The following is a 20,370-nucleotide window of genomic DNA, read 5'->3' on the forward strand; positions in this document are numbered from 1 at the left end:
TTCCGTATCTTAAAATCACTTAACTAAATGGTTTGAAAAATTGGCTAGGGATTCTGAATCTACAGGGTTGGATTAGTGACTAGCCCTTGCTGAGTCCTTCAAGGACTGTTACCTTTAGGCTTTCTTTTTCTACTGTTTCCTTTAGGATGATTCGCTGTAGAAATGTACCAAAGAGTAGTAAGTTTTCTGGCATACATGGAAGTCTTTGGGGAATGGCCTGATACCACTCAATAGCGTTGGTATAAGAAGACTGTTAGAATTCTATATTACAATTCTATAATTCATATAATATGACAAATATTTGACACATCTAAATGATAGTTTCTTCAGGCATATACTTACTATGTGTCAGGAGTTGTTCCAAGTTTTTTTTTTTTTAATTTAATTTATTTAGTTGTTTGAAAGAGCTACAGAGAGAGAGGGAGAGATCAAGAGAGCTTCCATTTACTGGTTCACTCTCTAGATGGCTGAAATGGCCAGAGCTGGGGCAGGCAGAAGCCTGGAGCCAGGACCTTCATCTGGGTCTTCCACATAGGTGGCAGGGGTCCAGACACTTGGGCCATCTTCATTGATTTTGCCAGGCACATTTCCTGCCATAAGCAGGGAGCTGGATTGGAAAGTGGAACAGCTGGGATGTGAACTGGTGCTCTTATGGGATGCTGGTGTCACAGGTAGTGACTTTACTCATTATACCACAATGCCGTGCCTCTAAGTGCTTTTTAAAAAGATTTATTTTATTTATTTGAAAGGCAGAGCATCAGAGAGAGAGAGGAGAGAGTGAGAGAAGGAAAGAGAGAGAGAATCTCCCATTACAGGTTCACTTCCCAAATACTTGCAACAACCTGTGCTGGGTCAGGCTGACATCAGGAGCCAGGAACTCTCATCTGGGTTTCCCATTTTGATGGCAGGGGCCTAAGTATTTGGGCCATCCTCTGCTGCCTTCCCAGGTACATTAGCAAGGGTTTGGATTGGAAACAGGGCAGTTAGGACTTGAACTGGTGTTCCATTATGGGACGCTTATGTCACAAATGGTGGCTTAACCACACCACAACTCTGACCCTGCTCCAAATGCTTTTTGTCAGTTGTTAACTAATGATTATTTTAGAGTTGAGGAAACTGTGGCATTGAGAGGGTTAGTGACTTGACCAAAGTCACAAAGGTAGATATGGGCACAGCCAGGATTCAAACTTTGGCAGTCTGGCACCACTGCTCACTTCACACACATCATTGAGATATCCCATTCTTTATGCAAATGCATTGTGTATTTCAGAACTATTAGTCAAGGTATTTTAGTTCACTTACTACAAAAAAATTAGCTGGGAAACACTAGCTAAAAAGTAATTTTGTTAAAACATTGCAGCATAAAAATACTGTTGAAAAAGTTTCTCCTAATATTATGTGTTAGAACCATTTTAATGATTATTTTGTTCGGTGAAAGTGTAAGATGATGAGTTTGATTTAACCAAGGCTTCCAGATGCACACATCTATTATTTGGAACTGCCTTTAACTTTATATATCAGCTACATATTTTCAGGGTAGTGTGTGAATAGTGGCACTTTGCATTATTTTGCAAACTTGGCTGCTTTTCTACCATCTTTGCAAGCATGAAAGTAATTAGGGTTATGTAAAATCCTAACCGATGAAATATGTTCTTTGTGGAATTTTGAAATGGAGGACCTTGTGAAAAATTGTGCTTTTGGCATTCTTCCACATAAAAAAACTTCACTTCTCTAAAGTGTAATCACTTTAGCTGCTCAGCTTTGTTGGTGCTAATGTAGCACTTTTTGGGTCTGCTATCTAAAAAGACTGGGCAAAACTAATTTGCCGCTAGATGGAGCCCTGGCTATTTGGGTAGGAAAAAAAAAGGCCTTGCAGTCAGAACATTAAATCATGTAGTCATATCAAGTTGGAGGGCCCCCGGTATTTGCGGCCCTCACTTTTAATTGTAGAATGCATCTTTGTTCTTTGCCTGACCTGCAGAGTGACATCACTGCCTTTCTTCCTGTGCACTGGTTTTGACATAAGCCAGATGGCCATAGTGATCGGTAGGCGCCCAGGCCGCCTGGTACAGCAGTTGATGAAACAGAATAGGAAGACGTTTTATGGTCAGCTGCGGGAGCACAATGAGGCTGCAGCTTTGCTAAGTAATTACATTGACTGTGCACACTTTATTCCTCACAGGCAAGGATCTCAAGAAAAAAATGGGTTTTTATTTATAGTGTTGTGAGGTATAGACCTTTGATCTTTTATTAGTCAGTAGTCTGCTCCAAAGGCATGCTCTCTTTCCCCTGCTCTGCAGTCACTCGTGAAAATGACATGTTTATTTATGTTTAATGGTTCTTTCAGGCTGTGCATTGTGATACTTACCTTCCTTCTTCCTCCCCTTTGTCTCCAGTTAGTAACATAAAAATGTTTTAGTTTTGTAGTGAGTTTAGTTTGGAGAAGTCAGAGTTCAGGCATGTTAATACAAGCAGATTTCTGTCAGATATACTCCAGAGTGATTTGGTAAAATATATTACTGTTTATTATGTGTTTGTTCTTAAAGGAGGTCAGCGGAATCCACGAACAGACTTTTATTTTGGAGTGCGGGTGGAGGTGGTGGTCAGGAAATGAACAAGACATTAATTTTATATCCATTTTTGGACATTTCGTGGCTAAAGCCACTTAAAATGCTAATTTTAAATAACATGTGAGAAGTTGATCCTAATCTAATTTTTTCCATTTTCATTTGAAAGTTAATCTTTAGCAACTGAAATATTGAATAGAACTGTTAAGAAATCCTAAGAACTGAACTTTTATCTAAAGTGATAACCCTGATACAGTTTTGAGATTCTTCCACAAGATTTGTTTCCAAAGAATTAAAAAAATTTAACCCGTTTTAATACTAGGTCATGAATATTGTTCACTGACTTGATCTAGAAATTATAAATCATAAAATTGAATGAAAAATCACATTTATTTTGCTTTGTTCATATTCAACACTATTTCTGAAGTCTTTCAGTTGTCCTTAGGTTTCTTGGTTCTCTGTTTAAAAATGAACTGCAGACAAAAGAAATCTCTTAATCTTACAATATCTTACAGTCTTCTCCAGGGAGAAAGATTTGCAAATAATTATTGGAAGGAGGCAGCATGGTGTAAGGAAAGAATGTAGCTTTACAGTCAGATATAACAGGGTTTTCTAATCCCTCTTGTAGTGGTTATTTGCCTTGTGCCCTTGGGCCTTGAGCCTCGGTTTCTTCACATATGTGTTGAGGGATAAAACCTACCTCCTAGGTTTATTGTAAGAATTAAATGACACAATGTGTATATTAGGCCCCACACAGTTCCTGTCACATGATATGAACTCAGTAAATGCTAATTCCTTTCAACTGTTTTAAACTTCAACCTCTTGCAAAATGTGTTCACAGATTATGTTGTTATCACACAAGCATAGTGTGTATTTTATTCATAAGATATAAATAAGCCTGAGGTGAAAGTAAGCTCATCATATGAAAAACAGGCATGTGTATATGTGTTCAGTTCTTGATAAAACTTTGACCATCAATTGTACAATGAAAATGTTCAACATTGTGATGTTTTAATTTGTGTCTTATTTTCTTTTTTCTCCTACTCAGCTCTTGCCCCTGTTCTTTGCCTCTCGTTTTGTTGGTGAAGATATCACAGTGATGTCTGCATTCAACCTGCTGCACTTGGTGACAAAGAGCCAGCCAGTAGCCCTGCGAGCCTGTGGGCTTCCCTCAGGTTGCTGCTTGTTGTACTGTATACATAGTGAGGGCACTGGTTTGAGTGGGTGTTTCTGCTGCAGGAAATGATACACCATTGTGCTTGCTAAATTTCGTTTTCTTTTACTTGGGCCCTAATTTGAAGACGGAAATTGGTTATAAATCACCACTCTACTTCTGAGTAACACTCATTTCCACAGTCCTCACAATCCTTGCAAACATTGTCCAGTTTCCTTGCCCACTATATATAATTGTCACTAATATTTCATGATATCTTCTTGTTCTTTAATGCATATTACACATCTGCAAATCATAATGTTCATAAGAGGCTGGCCGTCTTAGTAAGAAACTGCACCAAATCACACAAAATAGGACATTCATCTTGTTAAAGAATAATGAAAATGCTTTTCATTCCACATGTGGCCATTCCTTTACGAAAAAAACCCTGAACTTCAGCATAATTAAGTTATTTATTTATTATAGTTAGAAAGAAAAGAATTCTTACTTAACAATGACAAATAAACAGAACTAATATAGCAAGTATCAATTGGTTCTTAAATTAGAACCACTACATTTAAAAAAAAAATGTGATTTTAAGCATTGAAACATGTGAGGTATGAAAGTCTAAAATTTTATTGTGTGCCTCTACAATGTACTTAATGTTTTAATTTTATTATGGAACCCACAATGGTCAATATTTTTATTTCTGTGAACCTGATGGTATTCACATTTGCTTCAATATGCATTACTACCTTGCATAGAAAATTTAATTTCAAATCATTAGACATTTACTGAATATTAATGATGAGTGCCAGGCATTGGATTAAGCAGTGAGGATATAGTGATTCCCAAGGTAAGATCAATTTTTCAATAGGTAACAGATAGAGATAGATATGAGTGAGGACCATTGAATTACATAATGATGACTAGACTAGAGGCATTTATGCCTGGCTGTTGCAGGAATCCAGAGGAGTCTTAGCTCTTCTTTTTAGGGAAAGATATTTTAGAAGAGAGGGGATCATGAAGGATATGGTGCTTGGGCTGTATCTCAAATCATGAGCAGCAGTTAGCCCTGAGTCCAAGGAGGGGAAGGCTCTTTCTAACATATGGAATGGCGTGAGCAAAACAGGGTCTAGAAGAACAAGGTATGTTCAAGTTATTTCATATGGCTAGCTTGGGTGGGCAAGAACAAGTAGAAGTGGTAAAGAAGGAAAGGTAGCTAAATCATGAAGCATTTTAAATTTTGGGGAAGGGAGATGGCATTGTGGCTCAGTAGGTTAAGCCACTACCTGTGACTGGCATCCTGTATTAGAGTGCCTATTCAAGTCTTAATTGTGCCACTTCCAATCCACTTCTCTATTAATGTGCCTGGGAAAGCAGCAGAGGACTGGACCACTGCCATACACGTGGGAGAGCCACATGGAGTTCCAGGCTCCTGCCTTGTGCCTGGCCCAGCCCTGGCAATTGTAGCCATTTGGGGAATGAACCAGTGGATGGAAGATCTGTCTCTCTTTCCCCATCTCTTACTCTGCCTTTCAAATAAAATAAATCTTTTAAAAATAAATTTGGGAGAAGAGATGAAGAGGAATAATATGGCTTCAATTGCATTTTATAAGGTTTACTGATTTATTATGATAGAGAGTTTTTCAAATGCTTCTCTGAGAGGACTGGGGATGACAATTTGATTAGGAGGGAGGATAAAGCATTTATTTTAAAATTGTATTTGTATAACAAATACATTAAAAATGCATTTAATGTCTATTTGTGATGACTTGAGCATATAATGATGCTTAATCCATGGAGGCTCTAACCAATCTTCTCAATATTCCTAGTGCCTCACGCCCTCCTGCACTGCCACTGTAGAGCATAATGGAGGGTGTTGAATATGGAGGGAGTCATGAAGTGCTGGGAGACTAAAAGTGATCCTTAATGGTAGTTTGAAAAGAAAGGGGAGGAGGGACTGGAGTTATGGTGTAGTGAGTCATACTGCGGCCTGTGACAATGCCGGCATCCCATATGAGTGCTGGTTGGAGTCCCAGCTATTCCACTTCCAAACCAGCTCCCTGCTAATATACCTGGGAAAGCAGCAGAAGATTGCTCAAGTGCTTGGGCCCCTGCCACTCATGTGGGAGACCCAGATGGAGTTCCTGGCTTCTGGCTCATGGCTTTAGCCTGGTCCACCCCTGGAAATGTCGGCCATTTGAACAGTGAATCAGTGGATGGAGATCTATCTCTCTCTCCTCTCTGCAATCCTGCATTTCAAATAAATACATAAATATTTTAAAAAATAATAGGGATGGATTTACGGAGAGACCCAGACTGTAGAACTGACAAGGTTTAACTGTTGAATTGTGTATAAGCTTGAGGGAAAACTTTAGCCCCTGTGGAACGTTTCCATTGGCTATGTATTCCATACAACAGCTGTACTAGGAAAGTTATTTGATTTGTACATAACCATGTTTTTCACTGAGGAAAAAAAGCACAGTGTGAAAGCACCCAGCATAGTTCTTGAAACATGACTTCGCTATACAGAGAGGAGTTGGTGGTCACAGAAACAGCTTGTCAATTGTGTATTTCTTGAGGTATGATGGTTGTGGAATTAAAGGATTTCATAATTAAATTGTTTAATTAAAATATAAGTATCTTTAACTTTGGATAACAAAATGATTCAAAAATAAATTCACTAAATCTGGTAGTTTTTAGAAGTAGCCATTACAGTACAGTGCTTATGCACACAAATTCCAGAGTCAGACCGACTAGGTTTGAAGTCTGGATGTGCCACTTATGAGCTGAGCTGTCTACCTTAGCCTTCTTGTTTGTAAAATAGAGATAATAATAGTGCCCCACTGAGAGGGTTGCTGGGAGAATTAAATAGATTGGGATCAAAAAATGCTTAGAGGCTGGCATAAATAGTTAAGTACCACACATGAGTATGTCTTCACTGTCCAATCCAAGTATCTATATGAATATAGATCATTTTCCCAATATAATAAACTTAAAAACATTTAAATATCTCTCATTTAACTATTTTTGCTTTAATAGGAACCACAAATACACTTATGTTTGAGGAATAACAGATTCTGTCTGTTAAGCTTTGATCTCTTTATTGTGTTCATGCATCCTGCTCAATAGAATTCAAGTCCAATACATAGATAGCACATTGTTTTTCATTGTTAGTACCTACTACTGATGAAAGCCCAGAGAAACTATCTTTCTTTACATAGGGCTTCTAAACTCATTTTGATTTGATATGTGAATTGGCTAGCATAGTATCCCATAATTCCTTAACTATTCAAGCACCACTTAATTTTTAGTGTTATGAAAATCAGTCTTGGCCGGCGCCACTTCTCAATAGGCTAATCCTCCTCCTAGCGGCTCCGGCACACTGGGTTCTGGTCCCGGTTGGGGTGCCGGATTCTGTCCCGGTTGCCCCTCTTCCAGGCCAGCTCTCTGCTATGGCCCGGGAGTGCAGTGGAGGATGGCCCAAGTGCTTGGGCCCTGCACCCCATGGGTGCAGATCAGCGCAGTGCGCCGGCCATGGCAGCCATTGGAGGGCGAACCAACGGCAAAAGGAAGACCTTTCTCTCTGTCTCACTCTCTCACTATCCACTCTGCCTGTCAAAAAAAAAAAAAAAAAAAAAAAATCAGTCTTCCAATGTTTATGTATTTTATAACTTGAATATTTGTGAAATCTTTCCCACTCAGTTCACTAGTAGGATTTTATTTTACTTAGATATATAGCAGTGTTGAAGAAATTGTTAAATTCAGTAGTAAGAATGAAGCAAATTATTGAAACTTTGAAAAATAAAAAAGTGAAATGGGAATTCTAGTCCTTATTACTTTGTACAGGTTGGGAGAGAAGAGGCCAAATTGCAGATATAGGAAATTAAGGTGAAAGTCTAAAGTCTTGCTTTAATTTACTGTTCCTTGATCAAAGCCCATTACAATAGAAATCTCTATAAATCAAAAAGATTTCTGTTCCATAGCCAGTACCACACCAATTTCAAGTATTATTCAATATTAAATAATTCCAGAACTGAAAAATAATTGGAACAGTCCTTAAAGTTGATTATAACTGAATTGACCTGCATAAAGGCCATATCCCAGAAGAGTGATCTATCATTTTTCAGCTTTGACTTCCTTTACTTCTTATTCTTAATAAAGTATAATTTTAATTTAGAGCTTATTAAGTACATCTGAGTTATGGTTCACTCATGTTTGTAATTAAAGGTAATTTTTCCCTCAAAATTTTTTCTTAATTTCCTATAACAGTTTCTTTTATGTATTAAAAAGAGCACTGGAGTCAGTGAAAACTCTAGCCATAGCTCTGTCATTAACTTGTGTGACCTTGCATAAATCAGCCAACCTGTCCAGATCTTGGTCTCTTCATCTTTAAAATGAGGAATTAAAATTAGATAATATATTCAGGTCTGAGATTCTATGATTTTATTAACTGTCATTTGTTTTTACTTTTGGTCTTGGGTTAATCAAATCTTACAAGTCAGTACTAATTAATTCCGGGAACTTACAGGCAAGTCTGCTGGGTAGTGGTGGGAGGATAGAAATATTTTCCATGTTTGAACATTAGAATTCCTGACCTCTCAATCAAGACTGGAGTATTATCTGAGGATGGATTGGGAGGTACAATTTTACACATAGTTTTAATGTTAGATAAAAATTAAGTTAATTGTGGCTTAGGCTAGATATCCTGGTAGTTTTCACCCAAGTCAAGGCATTTGTCTAAATTACTACTAATTACAGTAATAAATTGTACTTTTCTCTAACCTTATAAACATAATATGTGATTGTGACTTTTATGTGACTTCAGTCACATATTTAGCAGTCTGTAAGAAGTGCCACATGCTGGTATGTGGTTTCTAAAGATGTAACATTTCTAATATAGAAATTAAAAATCATAAAGAGACATTTTGCAAATGATATTTGAAAGTCACAGAATGTTAACTGTGTAACTAGAATTCTCAATGATTCAGAGGCTTATGGGTCCAGAGCTTAGCACAGTGCCTGGCACTTAATAAATATTTGTTAAATGAATAAACACACATTTTGAAAGTTTATATGTGGATGAAAATCATAGCTATAACACTGAGTACAACCTTATTTGAGACTCCTTTATATGGGAATATTAAAAGTAAAATTAAAAGTTTGATTGGCTCTTGAATTTATCACCAAAAATAATTTCTCACTTTGTTGCATTAATAAGCAAAGTAGTTGTTTTAAGAATAAATTACATTGTAGTGAAACAAATAACAGACAAATGGTAACACATATTCAGTTATATTCAGTATTTTCTTTATTTTTTTTCTCAAGAAATTTGAGTTTTGGTGGTAGATTAGCTGTTAAAGAAGTGAATAAGTGCATATTATACTTACCATGAGAATTCTGGCTCCATGATCACTTCTTTGGAGCAAACTAATATTGTTTCTTGTGCTTAAAATTCTCCATTTGTGAAGAGGAAATATTAAAGATGTGCATCAAAGCAGCATCCTTGAGTATAAAGTATTATTAAAGTTTGAACTGGCAATAGTTTATTTATTTATTTTTTTGACAGGCAGAGTGGATAGTGTGAGAGAGACAGAGAGAAAGGTCTTCCTTTTGCCGTTGGTTCACCCTCCAATGGCTGCTGCTGCTGGCATGCTGCGGCCGGCGCATTGCGCTGATCTGAAGCCAGGAGCCAGGTGCTTCTCTCCTGGTCTCCCATGTGGGTGCAGGGCCCAAGCACTTGGGCCATCTTCCACTGCACTCCTGGGCCACAGCAGAGAGCTGGCCTGGAAGAGGGGCAACCGGGACAGAATCCGGCGCCCTGACCGGGACTAGAACCCGGTGTGCCGGCGCCGCAAGGCGGAGGATTAGCCTATTGAGCCACGGCGCCGGCCAGCAATAGTTTATTAATAGCAAAAGATATTACATTTGTTTCACAAAAATAATCGAAGTTGTCAGTGCACTGTTCATTTACTGAATAGATTATCTATGTTAGTTTTTTTAAAAACCTTTGTGAGTCATGAAAATTTGGACCACCTCTCTAGTTATTGGTAAAGCTATGAACCTTCCTTCCTAGAAAAAGACATAAATGCACCTATACTCAATTTTTCATTGACTTTTAAGAAATTTTTTTCTTAGATTTTCTGAAACTCTTCAGGGAGAGAATTTTGACTACCTGTTCAGAATGTTTGTTCTAAAAGATACAAAACTAAAATAAAACTAATCAGAACACACTATTTCTGTTTTGTGTATTTGTTACCAAAGGAATTCTTGCCATGTATTCAAATAAATGCCCTCAGGTCTCCAATTTCACCATTCTTACATGTACATTTCACTTAAGCACTTTTGATTAAATTATAAATACTTTGGAGAGTATCTTTTAACTGAACCAAAATGTTTTAAAAATAGACATACAAATTTCAACTCAATTCACAAAATATTTTGCAATTAATTTGTTGAATGGTATCCACTTTTTCCAGTAGATGGCACTAGTTTTACATTCTTTCACAGCATAAAAGAGTACTGATATCATTAGTACATAGGTGCATTGTGAAAACTTAAACAAAAGTATGTAAAGAATATCCAGTTAAGAACATATGGATTTACAAGCCACAAATTTTTCTGCTTATATTATGTTCAAACAGTATTTGTAGAGTGCAAAACCTTTTTCCATTTTCAATAGGATTCCAACTTCCTTATGCTTGGACATCTCATTGAAATTGTCTTTCATGTGTAGACTTTCTATAAACTAAAACAAGTTTTCATAAATTAACTTATCTTATATCCAAATAGCTGATTTAACAGTAATTTATAGTTTTATATGCAGCCAAATTTTCTTCAGCAGACCACCCAAGAATTAAAGAAAATTTCACATTTTGTTTTGCTATGTTTTGAATTTTTATAGAATCTTGAAAATGTTAGTAGTTTAACATGTTGACTGTTAAGCATAAATCGTTTTCTGCATGAATGAAAATATTTTAGGAAACTAAGAGAAAGTATATTCTAAATGTTGATTAATGAGTACTCTGATGTAGCCATGTTTTTTTCTAAAAATATTTTAGAAGTTCTATGATATAAAGTTTTTGTTAATGTTGGAAAATTGCTATGTAGCATCTTATTTCAAATGCATTTTAAAAATTGTACATTTGCATATTAGTCAAGGATAAATTGTTATAGAAGAAATACATATGTAAGAATAAGGTGTTGGGCATGTTTGTTAAATGTGGGTTTTGTTAATTTTTTGGTTAAACATGAAATAAATTTTTATATTATACAAAAATATAAATACATGGCACTATCTAATAGCAAGACTTAAAATGGTCAAGAACAAAAAATTTATCTGTTTTCCTTGAGAAATTCACTAATAAACAATGATTGTAAAGAATATAAAACATATTACAAGTTTTGAAACCAAGTAATAACTATCCAGGAATAGACTATCTAGACAGTTGGACTTTGGGAGAGTCATAAGGTAATTAGATGTTTATTTACCTAAACATGTTCACAATGATGTTACCTAATAAATCATAGAAGGATTATTAAAATGAATCACCACTTCTTGCTCTCAACAAACACAAGTTTAATGAGGGAATGAGCCATGAATGATAGTTCACAAAAACTAAATAATATTGATTATAGATACTTGATGAATTTTTATTATCAGTCTTTTTTAATGTGCAGATTGAACCTAAATGTTTGTTTTGGATATTTTATTTCTCATACTTGCTGTCACTAGATTACATTTTAATTTAAAATTCTTTAAAATAGATGAAGTTGGGATGTAGTGGCAAATTATCTCTAATTACTGTTTGTGTTTTGCATTTCAAATCAGATATTTATCTGAGATTCTAAAATCCATTTCATTTATTTCAGCTCTCTAGCTTTTTCATTTTTTAGATTTAGTTTGCACTTATATTAGTAATTTAGAAATGCATGTGATAAAAAATGATACCATGAAATGATGAAGATACCAGTTATTTAGTTTAATATAAAGCAATATTTGTAGAATATAAACTTACTCAGTAACTTATGGTAAGCATGTTCTTCAATTCTGGTTATAATTATTATTTCTAGCCACATAATTCACAGAGAGTAAAATGTTAATTTATTAGCATCTCTTAATTTTAAACAAAGAAAATCCAATTCTGTAACTGTTATTTTTTTGTAAGATTTTATTTTATTACAGACATTCATGTTGGCTCAGAATGACATAGCTATCTATATGATCTTCCATTTGATTAATATTTTAATATTTATTATACAAATTTTTGATAACATCGCAGCGTTTCAGGACTTAGCATCATATTATTGATATTGATGAAGGAACAGATTGTAACCTTGATTTGTATTTACTAGTTTGCTTGTATTATCAACCAACTTTCTGACCCTAAGAATCTTTGTTTTATTCCTTTTATCTCTGTTTTTCATCTGTAAATTAAGAATGATACAACATTCTTGTCATATCTTTTACAGTTGGGTTTGACACTCTGATGGTACATTAGGTTACATTTCCTCCAAATTTTTTCTGTGCAGCTTTAATCCCTTGCTATAATGGAGGAAAAAAAGGAAAGAAAAAAAGGAGGATATCACATAAGTCTGGCAAGGTGATGGTTTGATCAGGCAGATTTTATTTCTACTACAAAGTAACCTAGAAAGGCAGAGATTTTTGTGTTTGGTTCACTGTTACATCTCAGCTGCTAGAATTGTGTCTGTTGCATTATAGGTGTTCAGTCAATTTTTGCTTAATGAGTGAATGGATCTCAATAAGTAGCATCAAATTATGTGTCAGAATAATGCCATGATGTAATTAATGTGGTCTCTCTTCTTAAGAAATACACATTCTGATGAGAAAGATTGCCATTTTGGGTCAAAATTTTATTTTCTAAAGAATGAACTTAGACTTGATGGTTTTATGATTCTATATAAACACTTCTTTTGTTTTACTACAGAGACAAGGAGAGGAAGTGAGAAGCATTATGCTTCTTTTCACCCCAAAAAAGGCAGATTGGCTTCTTGGAATAGGAATAACAGTTCTTGTGAAGGATATTGAAGGAAGGTGTAGATATAATTACTGGGAGGTTGTAGGAGTTGGGATGGGAGTGGAAATAGGCTCTGGGCACACAGGTTAAAGATAGATGGGCATGTTAAAGTGCAACAATGCATGGCTTCAAGAGAAATGCAATCAGTGAGTGAATAAAGGAGAAAAGCTATAGAGAGGAGAACCTGGCTTTTATTAACCAGGTGTGTGAACACATCAAGTAACCTCTTTGTAGGTTTGATTTTCTCTTGAAGGTTTTAAACTAGAAGTTCATCATTTCTCAAATTGTAATTTGAGGAACACTATCTCTACTAATTACCCTGTAAAACAGATCTCATCATCAAATTGAAAAATTGCATACTATCATATTTCATATATTCTAAGATACACTTTTTATTTCACCATCAGGATGCACCTTTAGAACACCGTGATAGGAATATATCATGGTTTGGAATATTTTTTTGTGTGTCTTCTAATTTAGAAGCATAGGATGATGTTGTGTCAAACTATCACATGTTTAGTAATATTTATCAACATAAGAAAGTCGACAAGAAGGGCTTCTTCAAGTAACCTGCATAACCCTAGATTTTCCTAATCTGATCTGACTATAGAATCTTCCTTTTCTCCCTGTCCAAAAAGAACAACCTGTTAGTATTTTGTTCAGAGCCACTGTTTTATGGAATAATTTTTAGGCAATAGTGGGTTAGGTAATCTTACAGTCTTTCAATCTAGAGAATTAGTGGCCCATTAGTCAAAAAAGATTTGAATGTGGAACTCTAAAGAAGCAATATAGAATTCAAAGTAGTAATGAAAGAAACAATTGTTTTACTGTTATTATTCATTTTTTAAAATTTTACAATTTATTTAGCAAATGTTATCATTGCAGTTTTTAGGCTAAGTTCTAAGAAACATAGCCAAACACATCAGTTAGAAAATAGCTTTTAGGAAGAAGATTTAAATAGCAATAATTAAAATGGAGAGTTAAAACAAGCATTAAAGTACAGCGTATACTTCTTTGGTCCTTCCTCTTGACCAGGCACATTGTTAGGAGCTGGGGATGTGAAGAGAACCAAAATATATATATGAACACTGTCAGTCAGGAAGCTATTGAATAATTCAGGGGAAGGCTTATGCCTTTCTAGGTTGTCTGGGTGGAAAAGAAGAATTTAACATTTTGTCCTTGTTTTTTTATTCCCTTCATAATCTCTCAAAATTCTCAGGAATGTATAGACTTAGATTTAGCTTTTAATTAAGTAGAAGTTATAGACTTCTGTTCATTGTGCTTAATTAACATAGATTTGAAATTTGGATGGGCAATAATATTTTTGGTAATTTGCAAAACAGAGTTTTAGATAATATAAAATTTTTACTTCTAATGAGTATATTCAATGTTGTATATAAATAAAATAAAATTCTGACTGATTATCTAAGGGACCGCTCCCTTCCTTCCTTTTTGTGTATGGTTACCTCTCATCTCTCCAACAGTCTGTGCTCCCCACAGGGCAGGACTATGGGAGAGAGAGTTTGTGTGTGTGTATGTGTGTGTGTGTATTTTTTTTTTTTTTACAAATCTTTTTGATTGCATGTGAAATGTAGAATGGAAATGAGCCTGTCTGTTTTTAATTTTTATTTTTTTTTTTGTATGAGCTGTGATGTTCTAGTGAAGACCCATACTGGAAAAAAAAATTAAAAACAGAGAACTCCAACTTTGTCAGACGTTTCACATGCAATCAGATAGAATTGAAGTTAAGTGACTTTCTCTTTAACTATTGTCACTTGATGATGGCAGTGCCTTTAAAAATTTCTGTTTTACTCACATGCTTTGCAAGGAAGAAAGTGCTTTCTGGATCAAGACATGCTTTAAATATTTTCCTGAACTCTAGGATTTATGGTCCACATTAACAAGGAAAATCATTGTTCTTAGTATTGCATTAAATTTTTTAGAGTTGATAAAATACTCTTTAGTTCTTTATGGTATGATAAAGTAACTCCTACACATGAATCCAACAATTAAAAATTTGTAACATGTAAAAGGTAGAAATGTAAAATGTGGCTTCTATCATACAGTCATTCAGGTAAATTATTAATGTTTGGTTAAGATGAATACAGTGGTAAACTTCTCCATTGTTTCCTCTCAAGAAAATTGTGCAGCTTCACAAATGAGATTTTACTATTAAGGCTAGAATTTTAAATTAATTTAAAAAGCTTTGGATATTATGACACTTATATTTACTCCCATTCATTTCCAGAGAAAAAATTTGCACATTTCGTCCCTCAATTTTAAAACTATCTTATTTCTCAGCTCTTTAATTATATAATTTCTTCCTTCGAATCTGAATCTACATTTTATCCTAGTGATTTTTTTTTTGTTAAATTAACCGATACTGTCTCCATGAAAAACTCTTTGCATACCTTTCATCGGGGTAGGATACTTTACCACCCAGACTTCTACATATTTGATCATACTGCATCTCTCTGCTTGTTCAGATGGTGTTCTCTTCCCATAGGATCTTCTCATTCTGAGCCTATAGATGTTTTTTAAAAACAAATTATTTGAGTTTTTTACATTCAAATTATAACTGGACATGGTCAGTCTAGGTGGGCAAAGTTTAAGAGTGTAAATGTTCTTTTGGTTAACTATTTTCATGAAACTTTGCACACACCTTTACTATAAGACTGTACTTTATATTAATTGTCTTATCATTCCTGCTGTCCTGTGGCAGGATATCTTTTTTTTTTTTTTTTTTTTTAAGGATTTATTTTATTTATTTGAAAGGCAGGGTTACAGAAAGAGAGAGAGAAAGAGAGAGAGAGAGCTCCCATCTGCTGGTTCACTCCCCAAATGGCTGCAATGGCTGGAGCTGGGCCAGGCCAAAGTCAGGAGCCAGGAGCTTCATCTGGGTCTTGCATGTGGATGCAGGGTCCCAAGGACTAGGGCCATCTCCGCTGCTTTCCCAGACGCATTATCAGGGAGCTGGATTAGAAATAGAGCATCAGGGACTTAAACTGGGGTGCTGGTGCTGCAGGTGAGATGCTGGTGTTGCAGGTGGCACAATGCTGTTATGACACAACACTGGCCCATTATGGCACAACTCTGGCCCCTGGCTATCTTATTAGTCTTTAACTTTCCAGTGCTATCACAGTTCTTGGTTCGCTGTAGATGTTTAATGAATAGTTGTGGAAAGTTAAAAATATTAGACTCATTTCAAATAATTTACAACATTTAGGGGAAAAAAGTTAGAAACAATTGAAGATGTTTGAGAAAAATGGCTCAACACTTCATTTGCCCATATAAATAGTACCTTGCAGAATAAATATGTTAGTGCTGAGGGTGCTTGTAGTAGTGAACTTAGCGGGGTATATAAACTTGGAAGGAAGACATGGTTGAAATGTGTTCTAAGTTCTATCTGTTCAAACGTTCAGTATGGAAACCAGAAGCCCAATTTTATCATTCAACTATGCACCACTGAAACATATGGTATTGTTTAATTTGAGTTGGCATGCTTATAATGTCCATTGATGTTCATTAGAACTCTCTACATGCATCAGTAACATACAACTGAAACTGACCTGAATTGTCTTTTGCGAGGCAATAGAAAAACAGCAAGAAGTCATGAAATGTGATTATTATATGACAAAGATATGATTTTTTTCTCACATATAGAAGACAATCTATCTTAAAAAGAAAAAAATCATCTGCTTTCTGACTCCTAAGACTTGCAGCGTTCTTTGTTATGTTTAGGGCTTGGAAAACAATTGAAATTAAACTGAACCTAAATGTAAAAATTAAGGATGTTTTCAAAAATGGAAACTAAGCTGAGGTACTAATTTTATACTTTGTCCATTTTGGATGTCCCATGCCATGCCTGCAGGATCACTCCCAAAGGAAGAGTTAACTGGAGTAGTTCAGAGGGTAAAAGCATTGTCTGGCCAAAGAGCTTTGTTCTCTAAGGTCATTCAAAAATTCATCACCAAAAGTATATTTTGAGTGTAATCTTATACGTGACTTCAGGTTGAGAATGATGGTCTGTAGTCTAGCTGGTTAACTGGGATGCCATGAAGTAGACAAAGCAAATTAGCAGAGCCTGCTCTGTATATTCAGAGTTCAGCCAGTCACTCTCTGAGGGCTATTTAGAATATTGTACTTCACTAATAGGATATTCATTAAGCATTATATACTAGATAATGTCTCTATTAAGATATGTAGTTGTAAATGTCCCTGTTTAAAAGCATATTCTTTGCATTTTAAGTGGGATTGCATTGAAGTTACCTTTCTCTATCTCCACCATTGGTATGTGAGCTGTTTAAGTGTTTTTATCTCTTGCTTTGCCCATTTCCTCTCTGTTCAGAAAGTTCTTCCTCCAGGTATCAGCACAGGCTATTTACTCTCCTCTTTCAAGGCTTTGCTCAGATGTCACCTTTCTAGTGAGACCTACCTTGATCACTCTATGTAAGGTCACTCCCAGTCATTGTCCTGCTCCAGTTTAGCTTTTTTCTTTCTTGCATCCCTACTACATTTTAAGATGCTTTATATTACTTACTTATTTTAATTGTGTTTTGTCTGTTTTCCCCTACCCCTGCTGGAATAGGTGTCCCATGAAAGTAGGATCTTATTTTGTATTCTGGCATATCTTAAGTACTTAGAATAACACCAACTTATAATAGCTACTCAATAAATAATTATTAAATAAGTATATTTTACTTAATGTAGTACTGGTACTCTGTAACCACTCAACATTTTGATGAGTTAAGAAAAAAAATCTTGAATCAATGGCCTTCAAAGTAAGTCCAGCAGACATAGTTTTGTAGAAACTAGTGGACAGGAAGCAAAAGTGTCCTGATAATGTTAATTGTATGTTAATCTCAGGATTATTTCTGTTCCATCTGTCTACTTTGAGAGAAAAATCAGGAATTGAGTATGCTTCTGAAAGGATAGCATTTTTCTTTTCCTTGAGCTTTGTAGGTTTTTCTTAAAGCTTTATCAACTTACTAGAGTACAAACATACAAAGTAATGGTTTGTGGTATGCATTTTACATTTTATACTTAAAATGGACTAGACTTAGCTTTTGTAAATGCTCATTGATTTAGAATTTCTAATTCTACTTTACCTGGAATAAAAATTGGTTAATTTTTCTAGTACCACACACTAATAAGTAACTGAAAATGAAAATTAAACTCTACCATCTTTAAATATAATAGCAAGATATTTCAACATGAACTTTACTGTTTTAACCTAGTAAACTCAAAGCAAAACAAGATATTCTTATCTCTTATTCATTTATTATCTTGGGAAAATATTTAATAGTTTTACTTTTTCTAATCCTAGAACTAAAATTGAAGTTATGGGATCTTTAGGTTTTGTTTTGTTTTGATTTTTCACGCTGAAATATAAAATTTATGACTTAAAAGTGCTTTAAGATTTTAGGTAACGGATCTGATTTACTTCTAAGCAGGAAGTTAAAAAGCCTTTCAACATTTTATAGACTTTGTGAGAATTCCGTATGAACCTTGTCACTGAGCCTCTGTTCAAGGAATGAATACAAGGAAAACCAGCCTTGGTTAACAGAGAAATGCATTTACTTTTTGGAATCTTCCTCAGTGATTACAACTTTTTCTCTTTTATTATTTTAAGTTGTTAGTTGTAGTTTTTAAGCTGTAAACTATTGAATAATCTGAAAAGAAAGCATAACGTTGTACTACAGAAAATATAATTACTGTAGGCCTTTCACTGAGGCGATCTTGGGTTTGTTTATCTATTTGCCATTTTCCTTAGTTATGTTGTGACCTCTGAGAGCTTTAGTTTCTGTGTCTGTAAAATGGGCATTACGGCTACCTTTTAGAATTACTGAGAAGATTAAATGTGGTTATGTGAGACTGCCTAGAAATGTGCCTAGAACGTGGTAGGACTCAGTTTTATTCCATTACTTCCTATTTTAATCATTTTAAAAAATAACTCTTAGGAAAACAAATGTTCTGAGAAAATTAGTACAGAAAAATAATTACCAGTAAAATATTGCAGCACATTGAAGTACCTGACTAGGCCACCTTTTAAAGTACAGTTTTAACATCCAAATTCATTGTAATGGGGTTGATAACATGGAATTGGGTCTGTTCAGTGTTTGGCAAGTGCTAATTTCCATGACCTGTACAGCAGATTTTTGAGGGTAACAGCACTCAGTCAGAAAGTTAGACCTGCCCACTGTCACATGGCTGGGAAGCAGACAGAGCCAAAAATTGAACTTGTGCTGAAAGTTTATTTCTACAAGAGCTTCACAACGGAGCTTCAAGATAACCCTGGCCTTGAGGCAACAACATGAAATTAGCCTCAGTATAAAAAGAGACTTTGGGCATATTTAGTAAATAAATTGCCTTGGATTGGGTTCAAGGTGGATCTGTTATTCTGTAGGAAATGGAGTTATGATTAGATACCAAAAGGGCAATATTACTCCTTCAAATATACTTATATTGCATGTGTATATACACACACATTTGCTTGTGCCTTCAAAGTACACTATTAAACATTTAAATAAAGGAAGAAATCTTTCCCTATCATACTTATAAGCCAATTTAGAGGTCATTGAACAGATGTCATATAATACTAATGTTAAATTATCCTGTGTAATAAGAAAATTACAGTACCTAAGTGAAGATAGTAAAGGGAAATCATGCAATGAATTACTCTCAAATTTCAAATGAAATGATATCTTCAAAATTAGTGGTGGCACCACATGACTTTAGAAGAGTGAGTCTGATAGGTGGAAGGGAAATCAGAGACAAAAGTGAAGCTTTTCTGTGTTTTTATGTGCCAATTTTTGGTTACAATACTAGAAAAGCAAATGTAATAGTATAGCTTTCAGTTGTCCAGGAAGTATGTTGTTATTAAACTGTGTGGCAAGTTATTTATTAAAATCTGAATTAGCTTCTCATTGAATTGTTTAATATAAAATCACAATAATTGTTTCTAGCATACATATTCTGCCTTTTGTTATTAGGTATACTTTAAAAGCCTAATTATTTTGAGAACATAATATGACCAAAGAATAAAAATGTACAAAGTTTGACAACTTCAAATAATCACTAGCATTTCTTAAAGAATAAACCTCACTTACAGTTAGGAAACAATATTTATATTTAAGGTTGAAAAGCCAGGATGTAGGAAAATTTTGCTAATTTGGAAGATGACCTTTAAGTGCACCAAAACCAAATAATTTGTAGGCTATGACATAGGGCACATTCCTACAAAATTTGTGTGAATACAGCTTTAGTGGTTCTTGAAAGACAAACAAAGAAAGCTGGATTGAAATCTTTATTCCTTCCCAATAAGATGGAGCCCAACAAAGGAGTACAGCAGCACTCTTTCAAAGCCTGCCATTCAAACGAGGTCTCTGTAGCACAGTTAATGAGATGGTTCATAGTGGAAAACAATCTGTTTTTAAGAATGTTTAGATCAAAAGTAATTTCTAATCTATGAAATAAAGTCTCTTCAATACCCTTTATTCACCAGTAAAGCTTTTATGTGTGTATTATTTACTTCAATCAGATGTTTTCAATTTTACCTTTTTCCTTGTACAAATACTTGCCATGGTTCATCAATACTGACCAACAGTTT

At 34.9% G+C, this 20,370-nt stretch overlaps 1 protein-coding gene across 7 annotated transcripts in view; it reads left to right on the forward strand.

The window, feature by feature from the left end:
- The window catches only part of MSRB3 (methionine sulfoxide reductase B3), a 216,905-nt gene that overhangs the window by 32,714 nt on the left and 163,821 nt on the right, over positions 1-20,370 (forward strand). For 4 of the 7 annotated variants that reach the window (XR_016216840.1, XR_016216841.1, XM_008256744.5 and 1 more), the window contains exon 2: positions 3,616-3,742. The exons of the other annotated variants lie outside the window; for them this stretch is intronic. Coding sequence is in view for 2 of the 4 variants with exons in the window: in XM_008256744.5 (XP_008254966.1) it covers positions 3,667-3,742 (76 nt within the window). In the remaining 2 variants the exon portion in view is untranslated. The remainder of the gene's footprint in view (positions 1-3,615; positions 3,743-20,370) is intronic. 7 annotated transcript variants of the gene reach the window in all.

The sequence above is a fragment of the Oryctolagus cuniculus genome, chromosome 11 (assembly GCF_051225735.1).
Source record: "Oryctolagus cuniculus isolate XC-2025 breed Fujian yellow rabbit chromosome 11, ASM5122573v1, whole genome shotgun sequence".
In the NCBI taxonomy this organism is placed as follows: domain Eukaryota; kingdom Metazoa; phylum Chordata; class Mammalia; order Lagomorpha; family Leporidae; genus Oryctolagus; species Oryctolagus cuniculus.